Here is a 23,693-nt window from a genome sequence, read left to right as displayed (position 1 = left end):
ACTGATAAAATGTGAAAATACTAATGTACCTCCCAGAGTGGCTTCTGTCTTCCCAGGGATACAGCTCACGGGGGAGCCTAAGGACCTAAATGCCCATCTTACGGTTAAAAGTCAGTCACTATCAAAACCATTATTCAATATCTGTACGAGCAAGGGCTTGTACGAGACTCAATACAAATGAAAATCACAAAAATCTCCTCGTGGTCCTCTAGGAGTACATGGTCTAAAGAAAACAGGTGACTTTTTTTTTTTCTCTTCAAGTGAACACTCATGACTAGAACAGAGCAGGTGGAAAACATATGTCATTACTGCAAGCGAACGTGAAAGCTTTACTGTAAGGGCCATGAATAGGGTATTAGCCTCTGTACAGAACTGGGGTAAGTAAAATTTAAGGAGAGTGCATGAAAGAGTCTGAAATGGGGAGGAAAAGAATAAGAGCCAAACTCTAAAGAAAAGTGAATGACGGAAGCAGGCATGAGCAAATCTTTTACTATGTAGACTTTTAAACTTTTAAAATTCTCTATTTCTCACAGGAGGAAAGAAAAATCTTTTACAAGGTACAAAAAAAGTGAATGTATTTCCTAGGAACTTTGTATTTATTCAGTGGCTGAAAGCCCTATTTAAATTGGAATAGAGTCTCTCTAGGTGGTCACGACCCGAACAGACGCACAGGACTCTGCCTCCTGTCGTCCTCACAGGGCCTTGAGGGGCTAAAAATAGACGCTACCCCATTCACCTCACCCAAAATGACTCAGCAAAGTATTACAGATATCCTCAACAAGAAACCACAGTTACACAGTTTGAGCAACCAGAAAGATTACAATGAAAACAGCTAATTGTAAACATTGATAGTTACAGTCTATCCACATCATGTCACAGCTTTTAACACGAGACAGGACAAAAGAAGAAAGGGAAATGGGCCAGAGGAGAGCTGTCCTTTCCTTTAAAAACTCCTAAAAACCATGGCAGATATTAGTCATAAGCACAACTCTGACTACACAATTCCATCGGAAAGATTCTGCTTACCATAATGTTCAAGGTGTGATGAGTATGGCCGTTTTATTCCACTTCCTCCAGACCATGAACCTAACACCGGTGTCAGCTGACTCGCGGCTGCACGCTGGTCTGTACAGCAAGCCCGTGTCACTGTGTTTCTAAAGCCGGTGCCAGTCTCGGGGCAGAACACCAAGCCCTAGGGATTGCTTATCCAACTCCGCTCGACCCCCTGCAGCGGCGGGCCACCTACTGTTCTCCATAGAGCGCTCGTTACAAACAGTCACCAGATGTTACTTTTTACACTTTGTCTTGGAAATCACTTCCAAGCAACTGTAAAATTTAGCTGTTCTGGATGGTAATGCAGCTTAGAAGGAGACACATTTGCTCTCATATATAAATGGAAAATAGACAACACGCTTAGTCCTTAATCCTGTACACAAGAGCAAGCTCCACCGACCCCGCTTCTGTCTTCCTTCCTTGATTCCTGCAGCATCATAATTGTATTTTTTCAAAAAACTCATTAGACCACTGGGTTATCATAATAGCAAACTGAGCAACAAAAAGGGGTGTCAGAAGCAGCACCGGACCCTGTCATCTCCTGGCAGCCATTCTGAAGTGTCGATCTGGTGCTGTTAATGAGAAATTTTATCCATTTTCCCAACTATGATATTAAGTACTAGGTAATTTTATTAATCATATTTTAACAGTATACCATATCCATGAGGGCATTCAAGAATACTGAGAGCCTGCAGTACATTATACTCATATTTTAGTGACAACTCTAAGGGGAAACAATGCCGTAGGTGAAAAAACACTAACATTCTACCACTTAACTCATGAACTGCTTTTCCCAGCTGTAAGATGGCTAACACCCACTTACCTCCCAGTACCAAACCAACATGAGGAACTGCTCTGCAAACCACAGGAGCACTCTAAAATTCAAGTTATGGTATCCAAATCTGAACACCAGGGGGCGCGCGCACGGAGCCGGGCCCTTTTCAGGAGATGTTCAATAAGCGGTCTTCCAGACCCACGACCATCCACTCGTGTACTCCTCACTCACTCACTCGCTCAGCAAGTGGTCAGGGCCCCCGACGGCCAGGTAGGACACCCGGAGAGATGAGCTCCCTACTCTCAGGGAGTTTACCCTCGAATAACTGTTACTTCCCACAGCTGGGAGTCGGCCGGGGGCAAGGCATCTGGGCCTGCATTCCTGCCTTGCCCCCACTCACTGGGTGGTGGGGTGCAGCGCCACTCCTGGTCTCTGAACACCTCCCTCTCAAGACTCCCGAGGGTAAACTAAGGTGATGTGCGTGTGAGGCACCCCTCAGAGTGCCTGTCGCGTGAGTCACCTAAACACTGGTGCCCCCTCTAGACTGTCGATACGTTTCTCACTTCCCAGAGTCTCATTTTTGGATTCACTGCTTTTTAAAACGCCTTGAGTTTTTGCTCCGACTTGAGTGTGAGGGTGGAGGAGTAGGAGAGGCAACTAACCTGATCCAGATACCGCAGAGTCCTCTGGATTCTGCCGGACTCCACGGTGCTGGCACCGCTGCCTTCCCTCTCCTAGGCTACAGGGTGGAGCCAGACACTTTCGAGATGATGCAGCCCAGGTCAAACACTGCAGCTACTGTCCCACTGCTTCTGGGAAAGATTTTTTTATTTGTTCCCTGATACACTTCTACCATTTCCCACACCACAGCGTTTCCAGTGCTTCTCCCCCCTCCCTGTGCTTCCCATCCTTCCCAGCTACTGACCGTAATCATCAGCATCGAGGAAACAAAGGCAATCTGACTTACTCTGCCTCATTCTCTCTCCTCTCCAGAGTCAAAGGCTTCTGTAGCTAAGTTAATCATCTCAAAGGTTAATCTTTTATGGAGAACCCTTTGGGACTGGATATTGCCTAAATGCGTGACAGGCAGTTCCACACCAACCCCGGATCATTACCCAATGTGGTACTCAGGGGCGCTCAGGTGGTCCATGCCGCTGGGAGTCAAACAGACGCGGGTTTGAACTTCACCTCAGGGTTAGCCACATGACCCCCCCACTTAAGCCAGTCACCTAGCAAAGCCTTACTTTTCACAGCTAGAAAATGGGAGCATACCAATGACACTTCCAAATAGCTGGGTTTTGAACTTCTTGTACCGGTCCCCTGAATTCTTTTTTCTTTCCTATTTACCATTTCTTCGTTTTTTGGTTTTACTTCCTGGGAGAGTTCCTCAGCTACACCTTCCAACCCTTCTGTTGAGTTCTTTCATTCCCATTATCGTGTTTAGAATTTTCAAGAGATCACCTTGTCCCTGGGATTGTTTCTTCTTTGCAGCAACCTTTTCCTCAGAGAGAAGTTCCCCAATCTTCAGAGCTCTAGCGGGCAGGGCAGGGAGAAGAAAGGGCTGGGGATTCAACAGTTTGCCCACTTTCATTTAGTCCCTCGTTTTCATTATGGTATCTCGCGCTTTCCCTCAGAGGAGCCTGGTGTCCCAAGCCTGTCTGGTTTTCATCTGTCACGAAAGTACCTGTCAGGATGGGGAAAGCCTGGTACCCTCAGTGAGCCACGACTCTGGGCACTCACCCCTAGTACAGGCCCCTCCCCCAAATGTGCTAGGATTCCTCAGTGAGACACTAGTAAGTGTGATGCATGCCCTCTCGGAATGCTAACTCCCGGGTTCCATATGCCGTAGACAAGCCTAAGCTAGCCACGCGAAGAAGGTCGCAGCTCCTAGCTATCCCTCCTGAGGTGCCAGACAAGCTAAGAGAGCTATCTTGGATGTTCCGGTCCCAGCTGCCAATGACTGCAACGGTATGAGACCTCAAACAAGACCAGCGGGGGCTTCCCTGGTGGCGCAGTGGTTAAGAATCCGCCTGCCAATGCAGGGGACACGGGTTCGATCCCTGGCCCGGGAAGACCCCACATGCCGTGGAGCAGCTAAGCCCATGCACCACAACTACTGAGCCTGCACCACTACTGAAGCCCACGTGCCTAGAGCCTGTGTTCTGCAACAAGAGAAGCCATGACAATGAGAAGCCCGTGCACTGCAACAAAGAGTGGCCCCCGCTCGCTGCAGCTAGAGGAAGCCCGCGCACAGCAACGAAGACCCAACACAGCCAAAAATAAAAAAAAATAAATCAATTTATTAAACAAAAAAAAACAAACAAGCAAGACCAGTGGGACTTCCCTAGAGGTCCAGTGGCTAAGACTCCGTGCTCCCAATGCAGGGGGGCCGGGTTCGATCCCTGGTCAGGGAACTAGATCCCACTCGCCACAGCTAAGAGCCCGCATGCCGCAACTAAAAGATGCCGCGTGCGGCGATGAAGATCCCGCAGGCGCCAACTAAGACCCAGCACAGCCAAATAAATAAATATTAAAATATATATATATCCATAGTTAAAAAAAAAAACAAGACCAGCAAAAGAACCTCCCAGCTGAGCCCTACCCACCCCACAGACTTGTTAAGTCAATAAACAAAAGAGCACCAGTAAGACAACTGAGAACATATACCCGGGTTCATAAACTCATGTCTTCAGTGGCCGAGGAAGTAATACAAACACGTGACAGCCAGGTATAATGCAATAGGAAGCAGTGGGGCACGTGGCTACGTGGATGGAATAAACATCCATGGCCTACAGCCATTTAAGGATAATTTTTAAACAAAAAATCCAAACAAACAAAAGGCTGTCTCTGCCAAGGCACCTGCATGAGGGCTGTGATTCCCATCCTTAAACACAGGAGGATCTACAAAAATCTACCTAATGGCTTGCCTCCAGCTCTTATGTATATTCGCTCTCTAGAATGTGGTACAGAGGAGGAGGGAAGTATGCAATGGATAAATATTACTGCACACCTACTATAGGCCAAGGAGGCATACAAGAAAAGACAACCTTTCTGGTTAGGTCCATAGCTTTCATCAGATATGCAAGCCTGTGATGCTAAAATGGTGAAAAAAACAACTGACTTTAATGTAGCAGTCTGATGCCTAACTAAGTATATACTCTAGAAAAGGTACTGTACATATGCACAGGGTGGGAGCACAAGAACGGTCCTTGCTGTGTTCTTTATAACAATCAAAACTGGGAAACAACTGAAAGGTCCGTCACCAGAAGAATAAATAGCTTTACAGTGTTACGATGGACATTTCGCAGTGAAGAGAAATGATAAGATCATACTAGTAACATAGATAAATCTTTCAAAATGTTAACTAAAAAAGAAGCAAGTTACAAAATACATAGAATATGATACCATTCATATAAAGCTAACATGCAAAACAGTCACACATTTGTGTATCCCCTCAAACAACATTTAGTAAAAGTATGAAGCTGTGCACGGGAGAGAGGAAAACCAAGTTCAGAGCACTGGTAACCTCGGAGAGAGACAGAGAGAAGCACCATGAGGAAAGGGCACTTGCGGGGCTCAAGCTGTTTTCATGATTATGTGTCTCTCAGGCCACGCACACAGGTGCTCACTGTGCTGGTCTCTGTCCCTCCCCGCGTCTGCCTTCCCGCCCTCTCACACTCGGTCTGTCACACCCCACTCCATGACCCCCGCGTACGCCTCTTTTTATGCCCTTTTGCTCACCTCACCCTCAGATTTTTAGAGCAGCCCCTCCCACTTGTTTCCTTTTCCACCCTCACTTTCAGCATTTAATAGTATAGGAAATTTCCTATAAAAATCCCAACTTTCTACCTTTTCTAAAAAGAGAGAAGACCTGGCACCACCGGGACGGCGTTCCCCACAGGCCAACCCGCTCCCCATCACCTCATTCATTTAGCGTCCTACTCAGCCCCTGGAGACACGCCAGACGGCAAGCTCTGGCCAAACAAGCAAGTGGTCTATTGTTCAATCTCCTCCCCCAAACCACCCAGCCCATCAACCCCAGACACGCATATCCAACTGCGTTTTCAAAATCTCCACCGGCTCTCTCTCACAGGCATCTCACGTTCAAATCCAAATTCATACCCATCCACCCACAAATTAGTGTTTCTTCCCCAATTTCCTTTTCCTCAGTAAATGAAGATTCCTTTCTTGCAGTTGCTCAGCCCCAAAACCTTGGCTATCTTGTCTGACTCTGCCCTCTTCCTCCACCCTACATCCAATCTTGTCAGCTCTACCTTCAAAATACATTTAGAAACTAACAAGGTCTCGTCCTCATCGGCCTGCTGGACTAATAAGGTAATAGCTCCTTACCTGCTTTCTCTGCATCTGCCTCTGCCCCTCCATCTACCCTGCCTCGCCCCAGCCCATCTACTCTTAAATGCAGCAGCCAGCAGCACCTTATCAGCATTTAAGTCAAGTTACATCACCCCTCTGCTCCAAACTCTCCAACTTTCGAGGCTTCTCAGAGGAAAAGCCAAAGCCCTCATAACGGCCTACAGGCTTTCCTGACTGCCCAGCTCTATCTATGCCCAAGGAGATAAGGCCTAGGCTTCCTCAGGCAGGGTTGGCTGTGACAACACAGCAATTGTGAACATTCTTGGCTTTAATAACCACTGGCTTCTCAGGGGGCTGGCCTGTAGAGGGAGCACAGCATCACCTCTTACAATGTAGGCAGCGCACCCAGACGGGTGCCGCACACATTTAAGGGCTCAGCAGATATTAGTTATCATTGTCTTGATGCTCATTATCCAGAATGGATAAGTTCAAACGTCAGCATGCAAAGAAACAATGTATATGGCCAAAATTAACCTTGAAAGTAAACTGCCATAAATGACTTTACATGTGTTTTTATATACAACCCTGTACAGCATATAAACAATACATACACAAAATATTGAGATGTACTATGTACTTTTACTGGCAAAAAGAATTTTACTGGTGAACTTCGCTGAATGTGAAAATATGAGCAGTTGCAATAAGATTTCACTGTACCGAGGACATAAATCCTCTACAAGACTCTTTAAATAACCACAGATCAAGTCAGTTACCCAGGGTAAGTTGCAGTGCTGTTACTTTCAAGACTAACTTAATTGAAATAAGTTATCATTGCATCCTAACTTTATTCCCCAAACAGGGCCTTGTTGAGTTTCTAATATTCTAACCATTCCCAAAATGGGAGATGAAATACTAGCTCTGATTCAGTTTTAAGTAGCTCAATAAAAATAAAACAGAAGTATAACTAATTATTAAAAACAAAACAATATGAAAAGCTCCAACTCTGGGGAAAGAGAAAACAGAACCAAGTAAACTTGAGGATTCAAAAAACAACAGTTGGCACAGTTCCACTTTTTATGTTTTCAAAAGGGAGAAAGGGGTGTGGATATATGTAACCACATCAGGCATGTGCCATGTCCACCGGTAACAGAAACAGAACAGCTTAGGATAACATCACGTAACTATAAAATGCCCACCTGGGGGAGGTCTGAGTGGCCTATCGCAGAGTCACAGCACCATTCTTATTTACAGACCCCAATACTAACTGCAGTCAAAGCAAATGCAAAATGTTATAGCAAAAAATGAGTACCAGAGAATTCCATATTATTTGCACGTGTAAACGAAGAGTATTAGCAAAGGCAGTCTCAGCTGGGACATAACAAACAACAAAGCCCATTAAAGGTCATGGTCCCCAACAGGAATAAACAATGGCTCACAGATGTTCACGGGTGTTGCCAAACTATCATCAATGTATAAAATTAAATTTGGACATAACTGAGTTTCCTTATGGTTTTGGTGACGTTTCTCAGATAAATATTGGGCTGAGCGGGTTCAGAGACGGGTTGAAATGTGGGTACAACTTGATGCAAGGATAAAGCGGAGGCACAGCATCGCACCACAGGGATGTAAAACTGCAGTCAGAGAAGCCAACCATTCTATTTAAACCATGGTGCAGCGAAGAGCCTGATAACTTTGGATGCTGTTACAGAAACAGCTAACATTGTAGCTGTAACAGTCACACATGCACACACGAAAGTAATGAGAAAAGAATTCATCTCACATGTAACGCGAAACATCACCTCTACCTACCTACCTAATATAGTGATAGCATCACCTATGCTATTGTCTTGTGATTATGTCATTAACATTTTAAGCAATTAGACTGTAAACTTGTTAGTGGCTTTTGACTCTGAGCAGTTAGTAGTGACTACACAGAGCTGCACAAAGAAGGGGTCTAAGTTGGCATTAGAACTGGGTGGGAAAGCAAAGCACAGAATCACGAACATTAGCATCCTCAGTATTTAGGGAATGAACAACATAGCCACGTGCAAACATTCACTGTGGCAAAAATATAAGATAAAATAGAACTCTGCATTATAATTTCCTACATAGGGCCTTCTTTGCTCTCTTCTTTTCCCTGAAGCCACCAGGCAGATTCTAGAAAAAAAAAAAAACCAGCCTACAGTTCATAAGTGACCACAGTGAATCTCCTCCATTGTTACAGGCCAGAGTGAGAGAGGGTTCTTTTCAACGTCTTTCCATTGGCTCCCAAGGGCCAGGTGAGCTGTCTTAAGGGGGCTGTGCACTGACGCCCACACAGCAGGCGGCTCGGGACAGGGCTCCGGGACTTGAGGACTTCCTACTTCCTTTTCATTCTGTCCCCAAGCACTCGGCTGAGCTCCTGGTGTATGACTGGCACATTCACTTCCTCTGCCGACTTTAATTTGGTAAGATTAAAAAAACAATCCTTATTAGGAAAAAGAACGCAATAATTTTTAATAAAATCAGAAGGAAAGAGTTAGGACAAATATGCTTCATTGGGTTTGAAAACAAAAATCCCACCTTTGACAGCCAGGCAAAGGAAAGCATTTTCTAAAGCAACAACTTAAAGAATCAAAGATCTGTGCAAGCCACTCTCCTCCCCTGCACTGTTTCTACCTGACACCAAGTTCTTTGTTGGCACACATCGTGCTCAGCTAGGATGAATTACACACGTTCAAAAAGCTGTCAGAGGAGAAGGGTCTTGCACTGCACACAACAAGGTGCCTGTGCTCCCCCTTTGCCCACAGTTGATTTCAGCTGTCCTTGTTTTTCAGTCCACTTCACCGTGAGTCGAAGGCTAGAGTCATTTCTCAGCAACTTTGGTCCAAAGCAGAAATAAGATCCTTTCCCAGATTGAAACTCCCTACTCATATTTTCCTCCCAACCATGACTCAGCAGTAGCTTTTTTGGACTTTGCTCAAAGAATTTACCTGAACTAACCTCTCACTTTTAAAAACCATCTCCATTTTCAATTCCTTTAAAAGCTCTGAATTCCTTTACCAATCTATTACCCCCTTCAGTGTCACACAGAAAACACCTTTGGGGTAAGTGTCCAACCACCCCCTTTTCTCTGAGGACTGCCCATCACTCAGCCCCTGCTGAAGGAGTGGACCTGCAGGCAACTCTGTCCCCTCGCCACAGCTTATCAAAGCACAGGTGGGGGCTTCCCTGGTGGCGCAGTGGTTGAGAATCTGCCTGCCAATGCAGGGGACACGGGTTCGTGCCCCGGTCCGGGAAGATCCCACATGCCGCGGAGCGGCTGGGCCCGTGAGTCATGTCCGCTGAGCCTGCGCGTCCGGAGCCTGTGCTCCGCAACGGGAGAGGCCACAACAGTGAGTGGCCCGCGTACCACAAAAAAAAAAAAAAAAAAAAAAAAAAAAAAGCACAGGTGGACAACTGGCCCAAGCCTAGCAAATCAGATTCTCCCTCAACTGAATGGGGCTGGGTACCAGACTTCAGCAGTCAAGCTGTGCTGGGGCTAGAATGGTCATTTATTCACCATGCGCGTGCCGAAGCAGAGAAAGCCAGACTTCAGGTAGAGGGGGAATGACCCAGAAGCACAGAGAGAAGAAGCAAACGAGAGACTGTGGGTCATCAGAGAAAATGACTTCGGCTGCCAATCATTTGGTTCCCAGTTCAGGTCACTCCCCAGGCTGCTGCATTTCCAACACTGGGTTTCAGTGAGATATCCCTGTAACCTTTATGTATGTTTCCATTTTTTCTTAAACTAGGTTAATTATGTTCCTTCTCTTTGTAACAAAAACGAACCTAAGATAACCACATGAGTGGAAACTTCCAAATTCCTATCCCATAGTCTATGAGGCAGCAGCTTCAAGAAATCAGAAGTTAAAAAAAAATCCAAGGAGTGAGGGAGAGGAAAACAGTGGGAAGGGGAGAAAGAAGGAGTGGATGAAAGTGGAAGACTCTTTGGAAACTGAGGTTCAACTCAATTCAAGAGAAATGCAGTACCTTCTACACGACAGGCACTCTGCTAGGCACCAGGAGATGCAAAGATGGGGAACTCACAGTCCTGGCGTCCAAGGAGCAGTCGTGAAGGGAAGGCAGAAATGCACAACTGCATTTAGGATGTGAGGGTATGCACCAGGTACCATGGGCACAGGCCAGGGAGTCGGGCTCCCACAGGCAGGATGAGAACACACAGCTGGGAAGCACTGAACAAGCTTCCAAGGGCATGTGTGGTAGGTGGGAGACAAAATAGAACTTCTGCAGATTATCAAATGGAGCAAAGCTGGTTACCCCCAGCATCAGACCGCTTGATAACTTAATTTAGGAAGGAAGTTTCTGCAGGTCGGAAGCTTCTCTACACACCTTGTATGAATCTTCTCAATTTAACTTTGAATTGTAAAGGTGCTTAAAGCACACTATCTCAAATAGCATGGTAAAAGCAAAATAATTTTCTAAGTAGTTATGATCTCAGAGATTTTATCTTATAGTGAGTAACAAAGAATCAGAGTATTAATTTAAATAGGCGATTATGTTCTAAAACTATGTTGTTATTTCAGGATGCTGAAGGACATAAGAAATATTTTACATGAAACGTTAAAAGGTCCCCAGAACAATCTTATAATATTTTCCTTAAAAACAAACAAAAAATTATGAATCAAGCAAACATAGTGTTCTTAAATGTTAGAATCGCTTTCCCACTTCTAGCAATGTATCCAAAAAATATATATATACCATGGAAAAAAGCCACGCATGAAAATATTCTAGACAGCATAGCAAAAAATCAAGAGCAATCTAAATATCCAGTAATAAAGAATATATTAGGTGGCTATTGGAATATTATTTGATGAAATATAACTTAGCCACTAAAAAGAATAATGTATATAATAACAAAATGAAATATATGTTAAATGGGGAAAAATATATATAAAATTTTATGTATTCTCCAATTACAACAGTACATAAAAAAGAATATATTATATAAAACTCAATATATATAGAAAAATGCTATAAAGGAAAACATGACAATGTTTAGGTAACAGTGGTGAGATAATGAGTACTTTATTTTTCTAAGTTCTTTTTGGTCAAGATGTATTATCGGTAAACTTTTAAGACACACCGCCTCCTTTTTTTCTCCCCTAAGTATTAGAAACCAAATGTAAACTTACTTCATCAGAAGCAGATCGAAGACACTGGACAGCAGCCTGTTTTTTCATTTCTTCTAGAGTTAGATCTGAGCACTTTTTCTTACTCTTTCCCCATTTCTTATAAGCTCCCTTTTCCCAGCCCAGGAAGATGTCATTCTCCTAAAATAAGAATGGACGAGTTTCAATGATCAACGCTGAATAACAAGTTTCAAACACTTATTATTTCCCACATACTTACACATATATTCCCCTACCAAATTATTTTCATTCACAAATTGGTACACACTAATAAATTAAGAGACCATAGGACACTGTCAATCAGAACACTTCAGAATAATCCATTTTTTTTAATCCATTGTTTTGATATCTGTTACTGAAGTAATTATTTAGGATTTATGATCTCAATAAATCTGACCCATTTATATTTATAGAAAATGCTAATAAACTCATTCACATGTAAATTCAAGTGTTATCATTTAAATTTCAGTATAAATTCTAAACTATACACACCATTAAATGTCCTCTTTTCTGTACTTCCCACTCGTCAATAATGACTGTTCATGTTACCAGCAGATTTTTTTTTTTTTTCCGGCCGTGCCACACGGCATACAGGATCCTAGATCCCAGACCAGGAATTGAACCCGTGTCCCCTGCGGTTGAAGGGCAAAGTCCTAACCACTGGACCGCCAGGGAAGTCCCTTACTAGCAGATTTTAACATTTAACAGGTGAATGGTTCATTCCTATATCTTGCAGTCTAAAAAACAACAGATATAAAATAGTTTACGTATTTTAAGCTTATTTTCCCCTTGATTATACATGCCTGTTATAAAAACTAAGGAAAATTGGAAAAGCAGGAAGAAAGCAAATCATCCACGATCCTACCACCCAGCGAAAATTGTAACAATTTGGTCTGCTTCATTTGGTCTTTTTCACATGCTTGAAAAAAACACATAATTGAATTCACACTATTTGTACAATTTTGTACTTAACTTATATTGTAAACATTACCCCCATGTTACTACAAATTCTTTGGTTATACAATATTCCAAGATGTAGGTTTACTTTACCTCCTTAAACTGGGACTTGAGTATTTTTAATTGCTTTGCCACTTCATTCTGCCCTTCATTTGGTAAATTATTATTAAAACCAGTGGACAGACAAGGGGGGGAAAAAAGATTAGAAAGAAAGACAAAGGCAAAATTAAGAAAACTCCTTAGAAGAATATTTGGCCTACAGTGGGACCTCAGGAAATAGATATGAATTAATGAATGAGATGGAAGAAAGGAAAAGCACAATAATAATAAATTCAAAAGATCTCTTGGATCAAATCATATACCATCAACTGTGTAGCCAATCTTTACTTTGATCAAATACATAAAATTACTTTCATGCCACCAGATAAGAGTGGGAGGACCCCTCCCCTCTATACTCATCATAATTAACATATTTTTTACTTAATTTCTTGGGCATGTTTGCAGATCTCGTGAACCCGAAAAACATATTTGCTGGCTGAGTGGTGTCAATTCCATTTGCCAAGGGAAAATGTGCTTGATGGCCAAGTAAGAACTCTCAGTGTATTTCCATTTATCTAATGTGTTTGGCTGGACAACACCTGAAACCTGACATTCCTTATCAGCGATATCTTCTGGAGATAGAGCTTGTCCTTTCACAAGAGCAGAAACAGAACCATAACAACGTAGATTTGAAGCTTCTGAAGACAGAGGAAAATGTTATAATTTTCCTCTATTGTTCACAGCATATAAAACAAAGAAGGTAGAAAAGCTCTGTGTAATTACTGAAAACAGGACTCCTTTCTGTTTGAGTTGCTGAGACTGGCTTTCTCTTTACTCAGCATTATAAACATGTTTCTCTACTGAAGCTATATACATATATATATTTTTAAAAATATTTATTTATTTTTATTTATTTTGGCTGCACCAGGTCTTAGTTACGGCATGCGAGATCTTTTAGTTGCGGCATGCAGGATCTAGCTCCCCAACCAGGGACTGAATCTGGGCCCCCCACGTTGGGAGCATGGAGTCCTACCCACTGGACCACCAGGGAAGTCCACTGGTGGTCCAGTAGTGGAAGTCCACTACTGCAGCTATATTAAAGTTCAGCAGGGTTAATAACACATTCAAAGGTCCAAATAAAGTTTTATTATACAGACAGAAGGGACTTTCAAAATTCACATGGACACACAGTCCTTCTGGAGGGCAGTTTGACAATACATATCAAATATCTTAAACATGCATATGTACTTTTGATCAATAATTCTACTTCCGGGAATTTAGCCTAAGGAAAAAAAATCACCAAAGTGTGCATAGATTTAGCTACAGTGATGTTGATCATATAGCTGTCAATAACAGCAAACGTGTAGAAACAACCTAAATGTCAAATAAGGACGACTTGCTTAATAAATTATAATTCATCCAGGCAATTAGATATTACCGCCATTAAAGAGATCATGAAGTGTATTTACTGACATGGGAAGCTACTCACAATATATATAAGAGAAGCAGTTTATACAACAGTATGATCTCATTTTTGGTTAAAATACACATGCACACCTATTAATGTGCATTAAAATGTCTGAGAGAAATGTACTAAGAGGCCACCAAGGAGCTTGTCTCTTGGTGAGCAGGAATTGGAATCTATAACTTTTCCTGTAACTAGGTCATACTCCTTTAACAGCTGAAAGTTGTTTTTTTTTTAATGGAATACTGGTAAGTCAAGAATAGAGAAATGAGAAGAGCTCCTGTAGCTCTTCACCTAGAACACGTGTCTGGCACTCGCTTTGTTTGTCACATACCACAGAATTTGCTTTTTAAATATACAATTCAGTGGTTTTTAGTATAATTCACAGAATTATGCAACAATCACCATTACCTTATTTTTTTTTAATTAATTAATTTATTTATTTTTGGCTGCGTTGGGTCTTTGTTGCCACGTGCAGGCTTTCTCTAGTTGCGGCGAGCGGGGGCTACTCTTCATTGCGGTGTGCGGGCTTCTCATTGCGGTGGCTTCTCTTGTTTCAGAGTTCGGGCTCTAGGCACGCAGGCCGCAGTAGTTGTGGCCCGCGGGCTCAGCAGTTGTGGCTCACGGGCTCTAGAGTGCAGGCTCAGTAGTTGTGGCGCACAGGCTTAGTTGCTCCGCGGCGTGTGGGATCTTCCTGGACTAGAGATCGAACCCGTGTCCCCTGCATCGGCAGGCGGATTCTTAACCACTGCGCCACCAGGGAAGTCCTGCCATTACCTTATTTTGAAACATTTTTCATCACCCCAAAAAGAAGCCCTGTACCCACTAGCAGTTACTTCCCATTCTTCTCTCTCCCAAGTCACTGGTAACTACTAATCTGTTGTCTCTATAGATTTTCCTATGCTAGACATTTCATATAAATGGAATTATATAATCCATATCCTTTCCTGCCTGGCTTCTTTTGTTTAGTGTAACGTTTTAAAGGCTCATCCACGTTGTGGCATGTATCAGTACTTCATTCCCTTTTATGACTAAATAATATTTCACTGCATGGATGTACCACACTTTGTTTATCCATTCATCCACTGATGGATATCTGGATTGTTCTCACCTTTCGGCTATTGTGAATAACACTGCTGTGAACATTCATATACAAGTTTTTGTATGCACGCATATTTTCAATCTTGTTGGGGTTATACCTAGGAGTGGAATTGCTGGGTCACACAGTAACTCTATATTCAACCTTTTGAAGAGCTGCCAGACTATTTTTCAAAGCAGCTATACCATTTTACAATCACACCAGAAGTATATGAGGATTCTAATTTCTCCACATCCTCACCAACATTTGTTATTGTCTGTGTTTTTTATTTTAGCCATCCTAGTGAGGATGAAGTGGTATCTCATCATTTTCCCTAATGACCAATGAAGTTAAGCATCTTTTAATGTGCTTACTGGCCATTTGTATATCTTCTTTGGACAAATGTCTATTCAAATCTTTTGCTCATTTTTAAATTATCTATTCTGAATACACATCCCTTACCAGATATAAATGATTTGCAAATATTTTATCTAATTCGTTTTTTAAATATTTATTTTCTTTATTTTCTTTATTATTATTTTATTTTTGGCTGCATCGGGTGTTAGCTGTGGTACACGGGATCTTCGCTGAGGCACGCAGGATCTTTTGTTGCGGCGTGGGCTTCTTTCTAGTTGTGGCGCGTGGGTTTTCTCTCTCTAGCTGTGGCACACAGGCTCTGTAGTTTGCGGCAGGCGGGCTCTCTAGTTGAGGCACGCAGGCTTAGTTGCCCCGCGGCATGTGGGATCTTAGTTCCCTGACCAGGGATCGAACCCGAGTCCCCTGCAATGGAAGGCGGATTTTTTTTACCACTGGACCACCAGGGAAGTCCCTATTTTACCTAATTCTATGGGTTGTCTTTTCACTTTCTTGATGATGTCCTTTGAAGTATAAACGTTTTTCACTGTGATGAAGCTAATACATTGATATCTTCTTTGGCTGCTTGTGCTTTGGTATCTAAGAAACCATTGCCTAATCCAAGTCATGAAGAATTACTCTTATGTTTTCTCCTATGTTTTATACTTTTAGCTCTTACATTTAGGTCTATAATCCATTTTGAGTTAATATTTGTATGTGATATGAGATAGGAGTCAACTTCATTCTTTTACACGTGGTTATCCTGTTGTCCCAGCACCTTTTGTTGAAGACTATTCTTTCCCCCATTGAATGGTCTTGTTGGAAACTACAAAGGTTTATTTCTGAATTCTCAGTTCCATTACATACGGCCAGCCATATGTATGCCAGGATCAAACCATCTTGCTTACAGGAGGCTTGCAGTAAGTTTTAAAACTGGGACGTGTTAGTCCTCCAACTTTGTTCTTCTTTTTCAAATTCTTTTGGCTATTCTGGGTCCCTTGCATTTCCGTATGAATTTTAGGATCAGTTGCCAGTTTCTGATAGAGATTGCCTTGGATCTGTAGATGAGTTTGGGGAGCACTGCAATGTTAACAATATTAAGTCTTCTGATCATGAACATGGGATGTTTTTCCTTTTATTAGGTCTCTTTGATTTCTGTCAATGATGTTTTTATAATTTTTAGTGTGCAAGTCTTATACTTCTTTTGTTAAATTTATTCCTACATATTTTATTCTTTTTCAAACTACTGTAAACGGAATTTTCTTAATTTCATTCCTTAGGATTTTCTATACACTACACCACATCATGTGTCAACAGAGGTAGTTTTCGTTCTTCCTTTCCAATCTAGATGTCTTTTTTGGTTCTTACCTAACTACCCTGTTAATGTTGATTTTTAAGATTTTATGTATTCCATCTTTGAAAATGTCTTTACTGATATTAATCCACAGGCATGGGTTCAACGGAACAGATTAATTGCTTAGAAGGAATTTATAAAATTCTGTTAGCTTCTTCCCTTGATACGTGCCTTTTAGCACGTCATCATATTGCAGATCAATTACTCCCAAGTGAAAGTTAGGTGGGAGCTTCTCACTGAAGTTAAACAGATTCTGAGATACAGACATTTCCTTTGCACTGTGTCAAGGTGTGAAAAATGCTGCTAGAACTGCAGTTTGACCTTGGACAACATATCCAGTGCAAATTTGTGTGGGAATGGAGATTTTGCTTCTTGTTTTAACTTTTGACATAATGAAAATGCATAAAGCAACTTGACATTATTTGTGATTCAAACAATGTTAGCTGTTAGAATGACTTTACCACATTACAAATTTTGCTCATGCGTGCTGCTCTGCCTTGCAATTTTAGGCTGAATTCATTAAGAAACACCATCAAGTCTAGAGCAAACGCTACACCAACACTAGTACACTAGATACGTCTTTATGCACCCTGCTCTTGCCACTTACTGTATTTGAGCGCTCCCTTATTCTGTTTTTTTCTGCCTTCATGTACTGTGTGAATGTATTATGACTTATTCATTAACCATTAGCATTGAACTAAAAATTAGACCTTAAAAAACACAGTATAAAAAAGTTCAAGATATTTCTATTTTACTTGCTATATTTCTGTGCTATACTAATTAAAAATCCACTTAGACATAAACATATAATATTACACATGTGTCAAATATTTACTAGGTAAACTCAGCAAACCAAGTATGATTCTTCAAAGTCATAATCTTAAAGACAGAACACAATTATCAAGCACCAAAAGAAGATGTGGCTAAAGGACTTCTCAGGCCGAGAATCTATTGTCAGGTGCTTTTCCAGACACCACTGTGAGGTAACATAAGGCTAGAGTTTTGATTGACTTTGTCTTGCCATCTTCTATCAAAAAGGAAACTGAGAGCTGGAGGAAGAAAAAGACCACGGCATTGTGAAATGCAGCTGGGATCAACGACGTCTGCTGCTCGCTGCAGGGCACCCGCCTCCCACAGCTTCCCGTTAGCAAGAGTCCTGAGAAACCAAACCACCAAGTGTCTGAATGGGACTAACGCCACTCCCATCTGCGGGCCTTAATCCCTCTGGCCACACAGACTGGCTCAGAGAGAGGCATGCGACCAATCAGAAATGAGCACTTGAAAATGGGCCCTCCACACAAGATTTCTGCTGGGAATGCAGGGAACACACTCTGCAGAGTGTGAGAGCAGGATGCTGGAAACGTGCTCATTGTCATTTGCCCTGCAGTCCCCGGCAGTGGCTGCAAAACCAAGCTGGTGCTGGGAGGCGGGCGGACGCCCTAATGACACTGTGAGCTCTGAACTGAGCTAGGCAGGGCCAGTCCTCATTCTGGACTTGCAGCTGTACGAGACTTTCTTTTTTTCCAATTAAGGTGATTTACGCCAAGTTTTTGGTTGCTTGTGAATGAAAGATACAGCTAGAATCTGAAGAAAGGCCTCAGTAATAAATTCACCTCTCAATGCTCAAAGGAACTGTAAACTGCCTCTAAAAAATGAGCAGCACCAATTAAATGAGGATAACTTCAGGTTAAGTGCATCCTTTTGTTTTTCCTACTAGGTCTTCAGCCAACAAGTTCCTCATTGGCCTCCCTGTTTTCAGCTGCCCAACCCGACCACCCATTACCATGCTTGCCATTTGGTACTGCTGACTAAATATAGCAATGGGTCTTTTTGTCTCCAGGACTAAAATATAAATCCTCCAGCAGAGCACATGAGGTTCTCTGGAATCAGCTTCCTGCTCGCCTCTCTCGGTCTAATCTCCTCCCACTCCCTCCCTCTCCTCCTCTGGCCTCCCAGTATCAGGCCCCTTCCTGCTCCTGTGACCTCGTATGCACCCGCCTTTTCTTCCTCCTTCAAGGCTGTTCAACCGTGATCTTGCCTGTGGTTCCCGCCGCCGCTGCCCCTCAGGTCCACGTCCCGGACTCTGCACAGCCAGAGCGCGTCACAGACCCTAACCTGATGGCCGTCTCCCAGAGCCCCCCCCGCCAAGTCATCTCTGCAGTCCTGGTGCCTGCCGGTGTCTAGCAAGCACGTCACGGCCATTCATGTGGTGAGTAAAAACCCAGGCATTAAATGCAGTGCTGATATTCAAAGCATCTTCTCTATTCCATGAAAAGATTTTACCAAAAGAACCCCCCACCCCTTTCACTATGTATCTGAGGGAGTCTGTGGACATGAACTTGGGCACCCACCATCAGTACTAACTCCTAAATTTTTTTCATACTCCTTATGTGTAAAGTTAATTTAAATTAATGTCTATTGGCCTCTTGCCTTCCAAGATGGCCCACACTCTGTCTATGGAGTGTGTATCTCCCTGAATAAACCTTCTTTCACTTAAAAAAAAAAAAAATTAATGTCTATTGAGTGAATGATTGTTGAAATACAGTATATGCAGCAAGACACCTGAGATTATAGTAATCTGTAAAGGAAAACACTGCAAATGCTAGCTTTTCCAAGCAGTGAAATGCTACACTAATGGGGATATACTGTAAAGTAGGTTACAAGTGGGCTGAAAGAACAAACAAGTTTGTTGAATACAGAAATGATCCAACTCAACTAGCAATCAGTACAAGGATTATTCTTATTTAACCTGTGGGCAAAACCAGAAAGTGCAATAACCCAGCTACATTTCTAGAATGATGGACTCTGAGGTAGAAGATACAATTAATTAGGGATTTAAAAGAAACTGCAAGAAAGCTACGGAAGTCAAGACAGTGAGGTACTGGCATAAAGATAGGCATATAGACCAATGACTAGAACAGACAGCCCAGTAACAGACTCTCGCATACATGCTCAAATTATTTTCACCAAGTGTGTCAAGAGCATCCAATGAGGAAAGGACAGTCTCTTCAACAAATGGTGCTGGGAAAACTAGACACCTACATGCAGAAGACTGGAATTTGAGTCTTACCACACACCAAATATACAAGTTAACTCAAAATGGATCAAAGACCTATCTGTAAAAGCTAAAACTATAAAACTCTTGGAAGAAACACAGGGCAACGCTTCTCAGCATTGGATATGGCAAAGATTTCTTGAATGTGACACCAAAGACACAGGTAACAAAAGAAAAAATAGACAAACTGGGCTCCATGAAAATCTTTTAAATTTCGTGCACTGAAAGACACTATGAACAGAGTGAAAAGGCAAACCCCACAGAAGGGGAGGAAATATTTGCAAATCATGCATCTGATAAGGGGTTAATATCCAGAACCTATAGAGAACTTCTAAACTCAACAACAAAACAACCAGATTCAAAAATGGGAAAAGGGGCTTCCCTGGTGGTGCAGTGGTTAAGAATCCGCCTGCCAATGCAGCAGACACGGGTTTGAGCTCTGGTCCAGGAAGATCCCACATGTGGAGGAGCAACTAAGCCCGTGCGCCACAACTACTGAGCCTGCGCTCTAGAGCCCGCAAGCCACAACTACTGAAGCCCACGTGCCTAGAGCCCATGCTCCGCAACAAGAGAAGCCACCGCAATGAGAAGCGCGTGCACTGCAATGAAGAGTAGCCCCCGCTGGCCGCAACTAGAGAAAACCGCGCACAAAAACAAAGAACCAAAGCAGCCAAAAGTAAATAAATAAAATAAATAAATTTATTTTTTAAAAAGTAGGGCTTCCCTGGTGGTGCAGTGGTTAAGAATCTGCTTGCCAAGGCAGGGGACACGGGTTCGAGCCCTGCTCCGGGAAGATCCCACATGCCGCGGAGCAACTAAGCCCATGCGCCACAACTACTGAGCCTGCGCTCTAGACCCCACGAGCCACAACTACTGAAGCCCGTGCACCTAGAGCCCATGCTCTGCAACAAGAGAAGCCACCCAATGAGAAACCCACACACCACAACGAAGAGTAGCCCCCACTCGCCGCAACTAGAGAAAAGCCCGCACGCAGCAACAAAGACCTAACGCAGCCAAAAATAAAAATAAATAAATTTATTTTTAAAAAAAAGTATAATGGTGGTTGCCAGGGGCTGTGGGGAGAGGGGAATTATAAAGTTTTCATTTTACAAGATGAAAAGAGTTCTGGAGATGGATGGTGGTGATGGCTACACATTATGAATGCATTTAATACCACTGAACTGTACACTTAAAAATGGGAAAGATGGTGGTGGTGATGAGGGAAGAAGCTACAGTAACTTCTCTGAAGGGCAGGCAGGCCCCACTGTGTACCTATGACATCTGCACTCACCTCCATCATGTTTCCCCCTCCACACACAAGTTATACACCTGAGAAAGAAGCATGCACCTATTCATTTCCTTAATAAATCTCTGAGCATCTTCTACATCCCATGAATTGCTTTAAGGGCTGGGAATACAGCAGAAAACATGGCAGACAAGGTCCTAACTTCATGAATTGTATATTCCAGCAGAGGAGACATACACATAAACATAAAATATCACAAATAATCATACAATTCCGGGTAGCAACAAGTGATACGAAGAAAAATTAAGTAGAAAAGAGGACTGAGAAGGGAAGGTTTCTTTTTAAATATGGTGGTCAAAGAAAGACTGAGGACACGATAAGCAAAATAAACACCAAACTAAACAAGAAAACAAATGAATACCCTCTTTTAAAAAGTAACTGGTGGACAATCCATGAAAGAGAACATGGGTAAGTTGGATTTCATTAAAATATAAACTGCTCTGTGAAAAACAATGTCAAGAGAATTAGAAGACAAGCCACAGACAAGGAGAAATGTTTGCAAAAGACACATCTGATAAAGGACTGCTACACAAATTCACAAAAAACTCAATAATAAGAAAACAACCAACCTGATTAAAAGATAGGCCAAAGACCTCAACAGACACTTCATCAAAGGAGATATACAGACAGCAAACAAGCATATGAAAACATGCTCCATATAATGTCGTCAGGCAAATGCAAATTAAACAACAGTGAGATACCACTACACACCTTCAGAATGGCCAAAAACTAGAACACTGACAACACCAAATGCCGGTGAGGACATGGAACAACAGTAACTCTCGCTCACTGCTGGTGGGAGCGCAAAATGGTGCAGCCACGTTGGAAGGCAGTGTGGCAGTCTCTTACAAAACTAAACACACTCTTACCAGCAACTGGGCTCCTTGGTAATCACCCGAAGGAGCTGAAAACTTACGTCCACACAAAAACCTGCACACGCGTGCTTACGGCAGCTTTATTCGGAATTGCTAAAACTTGGAAGCCACCAAGATGTCCTTCAGTAGGTGAAGGGATAAATAAACCGTGGTCCATCCAGACAGTGACTGTCACTCGGCACTAAAGTGAGATGAGCCAGCAAGGCACTGAAAGCCATGGAGGAACCTTAGACGCATATCACTAAGTGAAAGAAGCCAATCTGAAAAGGCTGCGCACTGTATGACCCTGATGATGGAAAAGGTCAAACTACGGAGACAGTAAAAAGATCAGCAGTCACGGGCGTTAGTGGAGAGGGAGGGACGACGAGGCGGAGCAAAGGGACTTTTAGGCTGTGCAGCTACTCCGTCTGATCCGATAATGGCGGATACATGTCATGACACACTTGTCCAAACCCACAGAACGTGCAACACCAAGAGTGAACCCTCACATAAACTATGGACTTTAGGTAGCAGTGATGTCAATGCAGGTGTGTTGATTGTAACAAAGGTACCACTCTGGCAAGCGATGCTGATGGTGCGAGAAGCTGTGCATATGTGGAGGCACAGGGGATATGGGATCTCTCTACTTTCCTCTCAACTGTACTATGAATCTAAAAGTGCTCTAAAAAAACAAAACAAACAAAAAAAACAAAAAACTGGCAGCAGATCAACCCTCCTGCCCAGACTAACCAGAAAAGCCAGATAACATACCAAACCAAACCAAACCTCCAATGCCCGTGCTAAGTCATTAGTGACCTATTGAGGCCCCCAGGCCTTGAGAAAAGCAGGAAGGACAACCGTTCCAGGGAGGGACAGCTAAGGCTGCTTTCTCCCTTGGGAAATGTACCCATTCCAGGCCTCGGACAAAAGGCTGAGAAAAAGGTAGCCTTTAAGAGGCCATAAACCAGCGGAGCTGGGGGGGGTCTCTCAGAGCTGGAGAGAAAACACTAGAGATGTAGGCATCGGGATCCCAGAAAAAGGAAGGAGTGGAAAACAGAAGCCACAGTCTGCTGGATGCCCCTCTGGACACGTGAGGAATTCTAAAACCCTGTGGGGCGGGGGTGGCGGCGGCTTCTGTGTCAATGGAGTGCTCTATTTATTTTTCTGGGAGTAATTACATAGATACAAGCTTTGTGAAAATTCACTAATTTGTACCCTTTCTGTATGCATTTTATACCTCAATTAAAAGTTTAATTCTTGTACAGAATCCAGAGTTGCTCCATATCTGCAACAGTTAATGAAGTTCTTGGGAGTGTTGGGACCTAAAAAAAAGATCTAGCATCGTAAGAACATCTAAAGCAATCACACAGGTTGAGGGTCTATCATGAAAGGACAATTTCAGAGGAGGTCTGCAAAGATAAAACTCCTAGAAGTAGCAGAGAGAACAAAATCATGAAGAGAGTGGATAACATTAGCAAGTGGTTTGAGGCCCAAATCTCAGAATGTAGTACAATCAGGGAATATTTCCTAAAATTTAAATTTATAATAAGAAAGCGTGACTTTGTACACAGGCATTTAGAGAGCGCTTCTCTTTGATGGGTCAGCACCCGCCTCATTCCAGATTTCCGTGGGAGCCCACCTGCTCCACTTCTTAGTCCTCATGGTTCCAAGTGCTTGCAGCCCAGGCACCAAAGTCCCCTCATCCTAGCAGCTGGGTCAGGGAACGGTCATGCACGGATGAGGGTGGGAGTCTGGGCTTACAGTGAGGAGGGGAGCAGGCAAGCTCGAGAATAACGGGAACAGAGAAGGCAAACTTCAAGATGAGGCACTGATTCTTTTTTTTTTTTTTTTTTTTTTTTTGGTATGTGGGCCTCCCTCTGCTGTGGCCTCTCCCGTTGCGGGGCACAGGCTCCGGACA

At 42.9% G+C, this 23,693-nt stretch overlaps 1 protein-coding gene across 12 annotated transcripts in view; it reads right to left on the bottom strand.

Annotated features, from left to right (window-relative positions):
* Positions 1-23,693, bottom strand: part of KIAA0232 (KIAA0232 ortholog) — a 58,379-nt gene that overhangs the window by 22,279 nt on the left and 12,407 nt on the right. For 10 of the 12 annotated variants that reach the window (XR_003680710.2, XR_003680711.2, XR_003680709.2 and 7 more), the window contains exon 3: positions 11,317-11,454. Coding sequence is in view for 7 of the 12 variants with exons in the window: in XM_028492333.2 (XP_028348134.1) it covers positions 11,317-11,454 (138 nt within the window). In the remaining 5 variants the exon portion in view is untranslated. Of the gene's footprint in view, positions 1-2; positions 1,003-1,026; positions 2,626-11,316; positions 11,455-23,693 lie in introns of those variants that run through there. The other 2 variants (XM_028492332.2, XM_028492334.2) reach the window with 2 other exon arrangements.

This window comes from Physeter macrocephalus, chromosome 7 (genome assembly GCF_002837175.3).
Source record: "Physeter macrocephalus isolate SW-GA chromosome 7, ASM283717v5, whole genome shotgun sequence".
In the NCBI taxonomy this organism is placed as follows: domain Eukaryota; kingdom Metazoa; phylum Chordata; class Mammalia; order Artiodactyla; family Physeteridae; genus Physeter; species Physeter macrocephalus.
The sequence above is the reverse complement of the archived record's forward strand: the minus strand, read 5'-3'. Positions and strand labels throughout refer to the sequence as shown.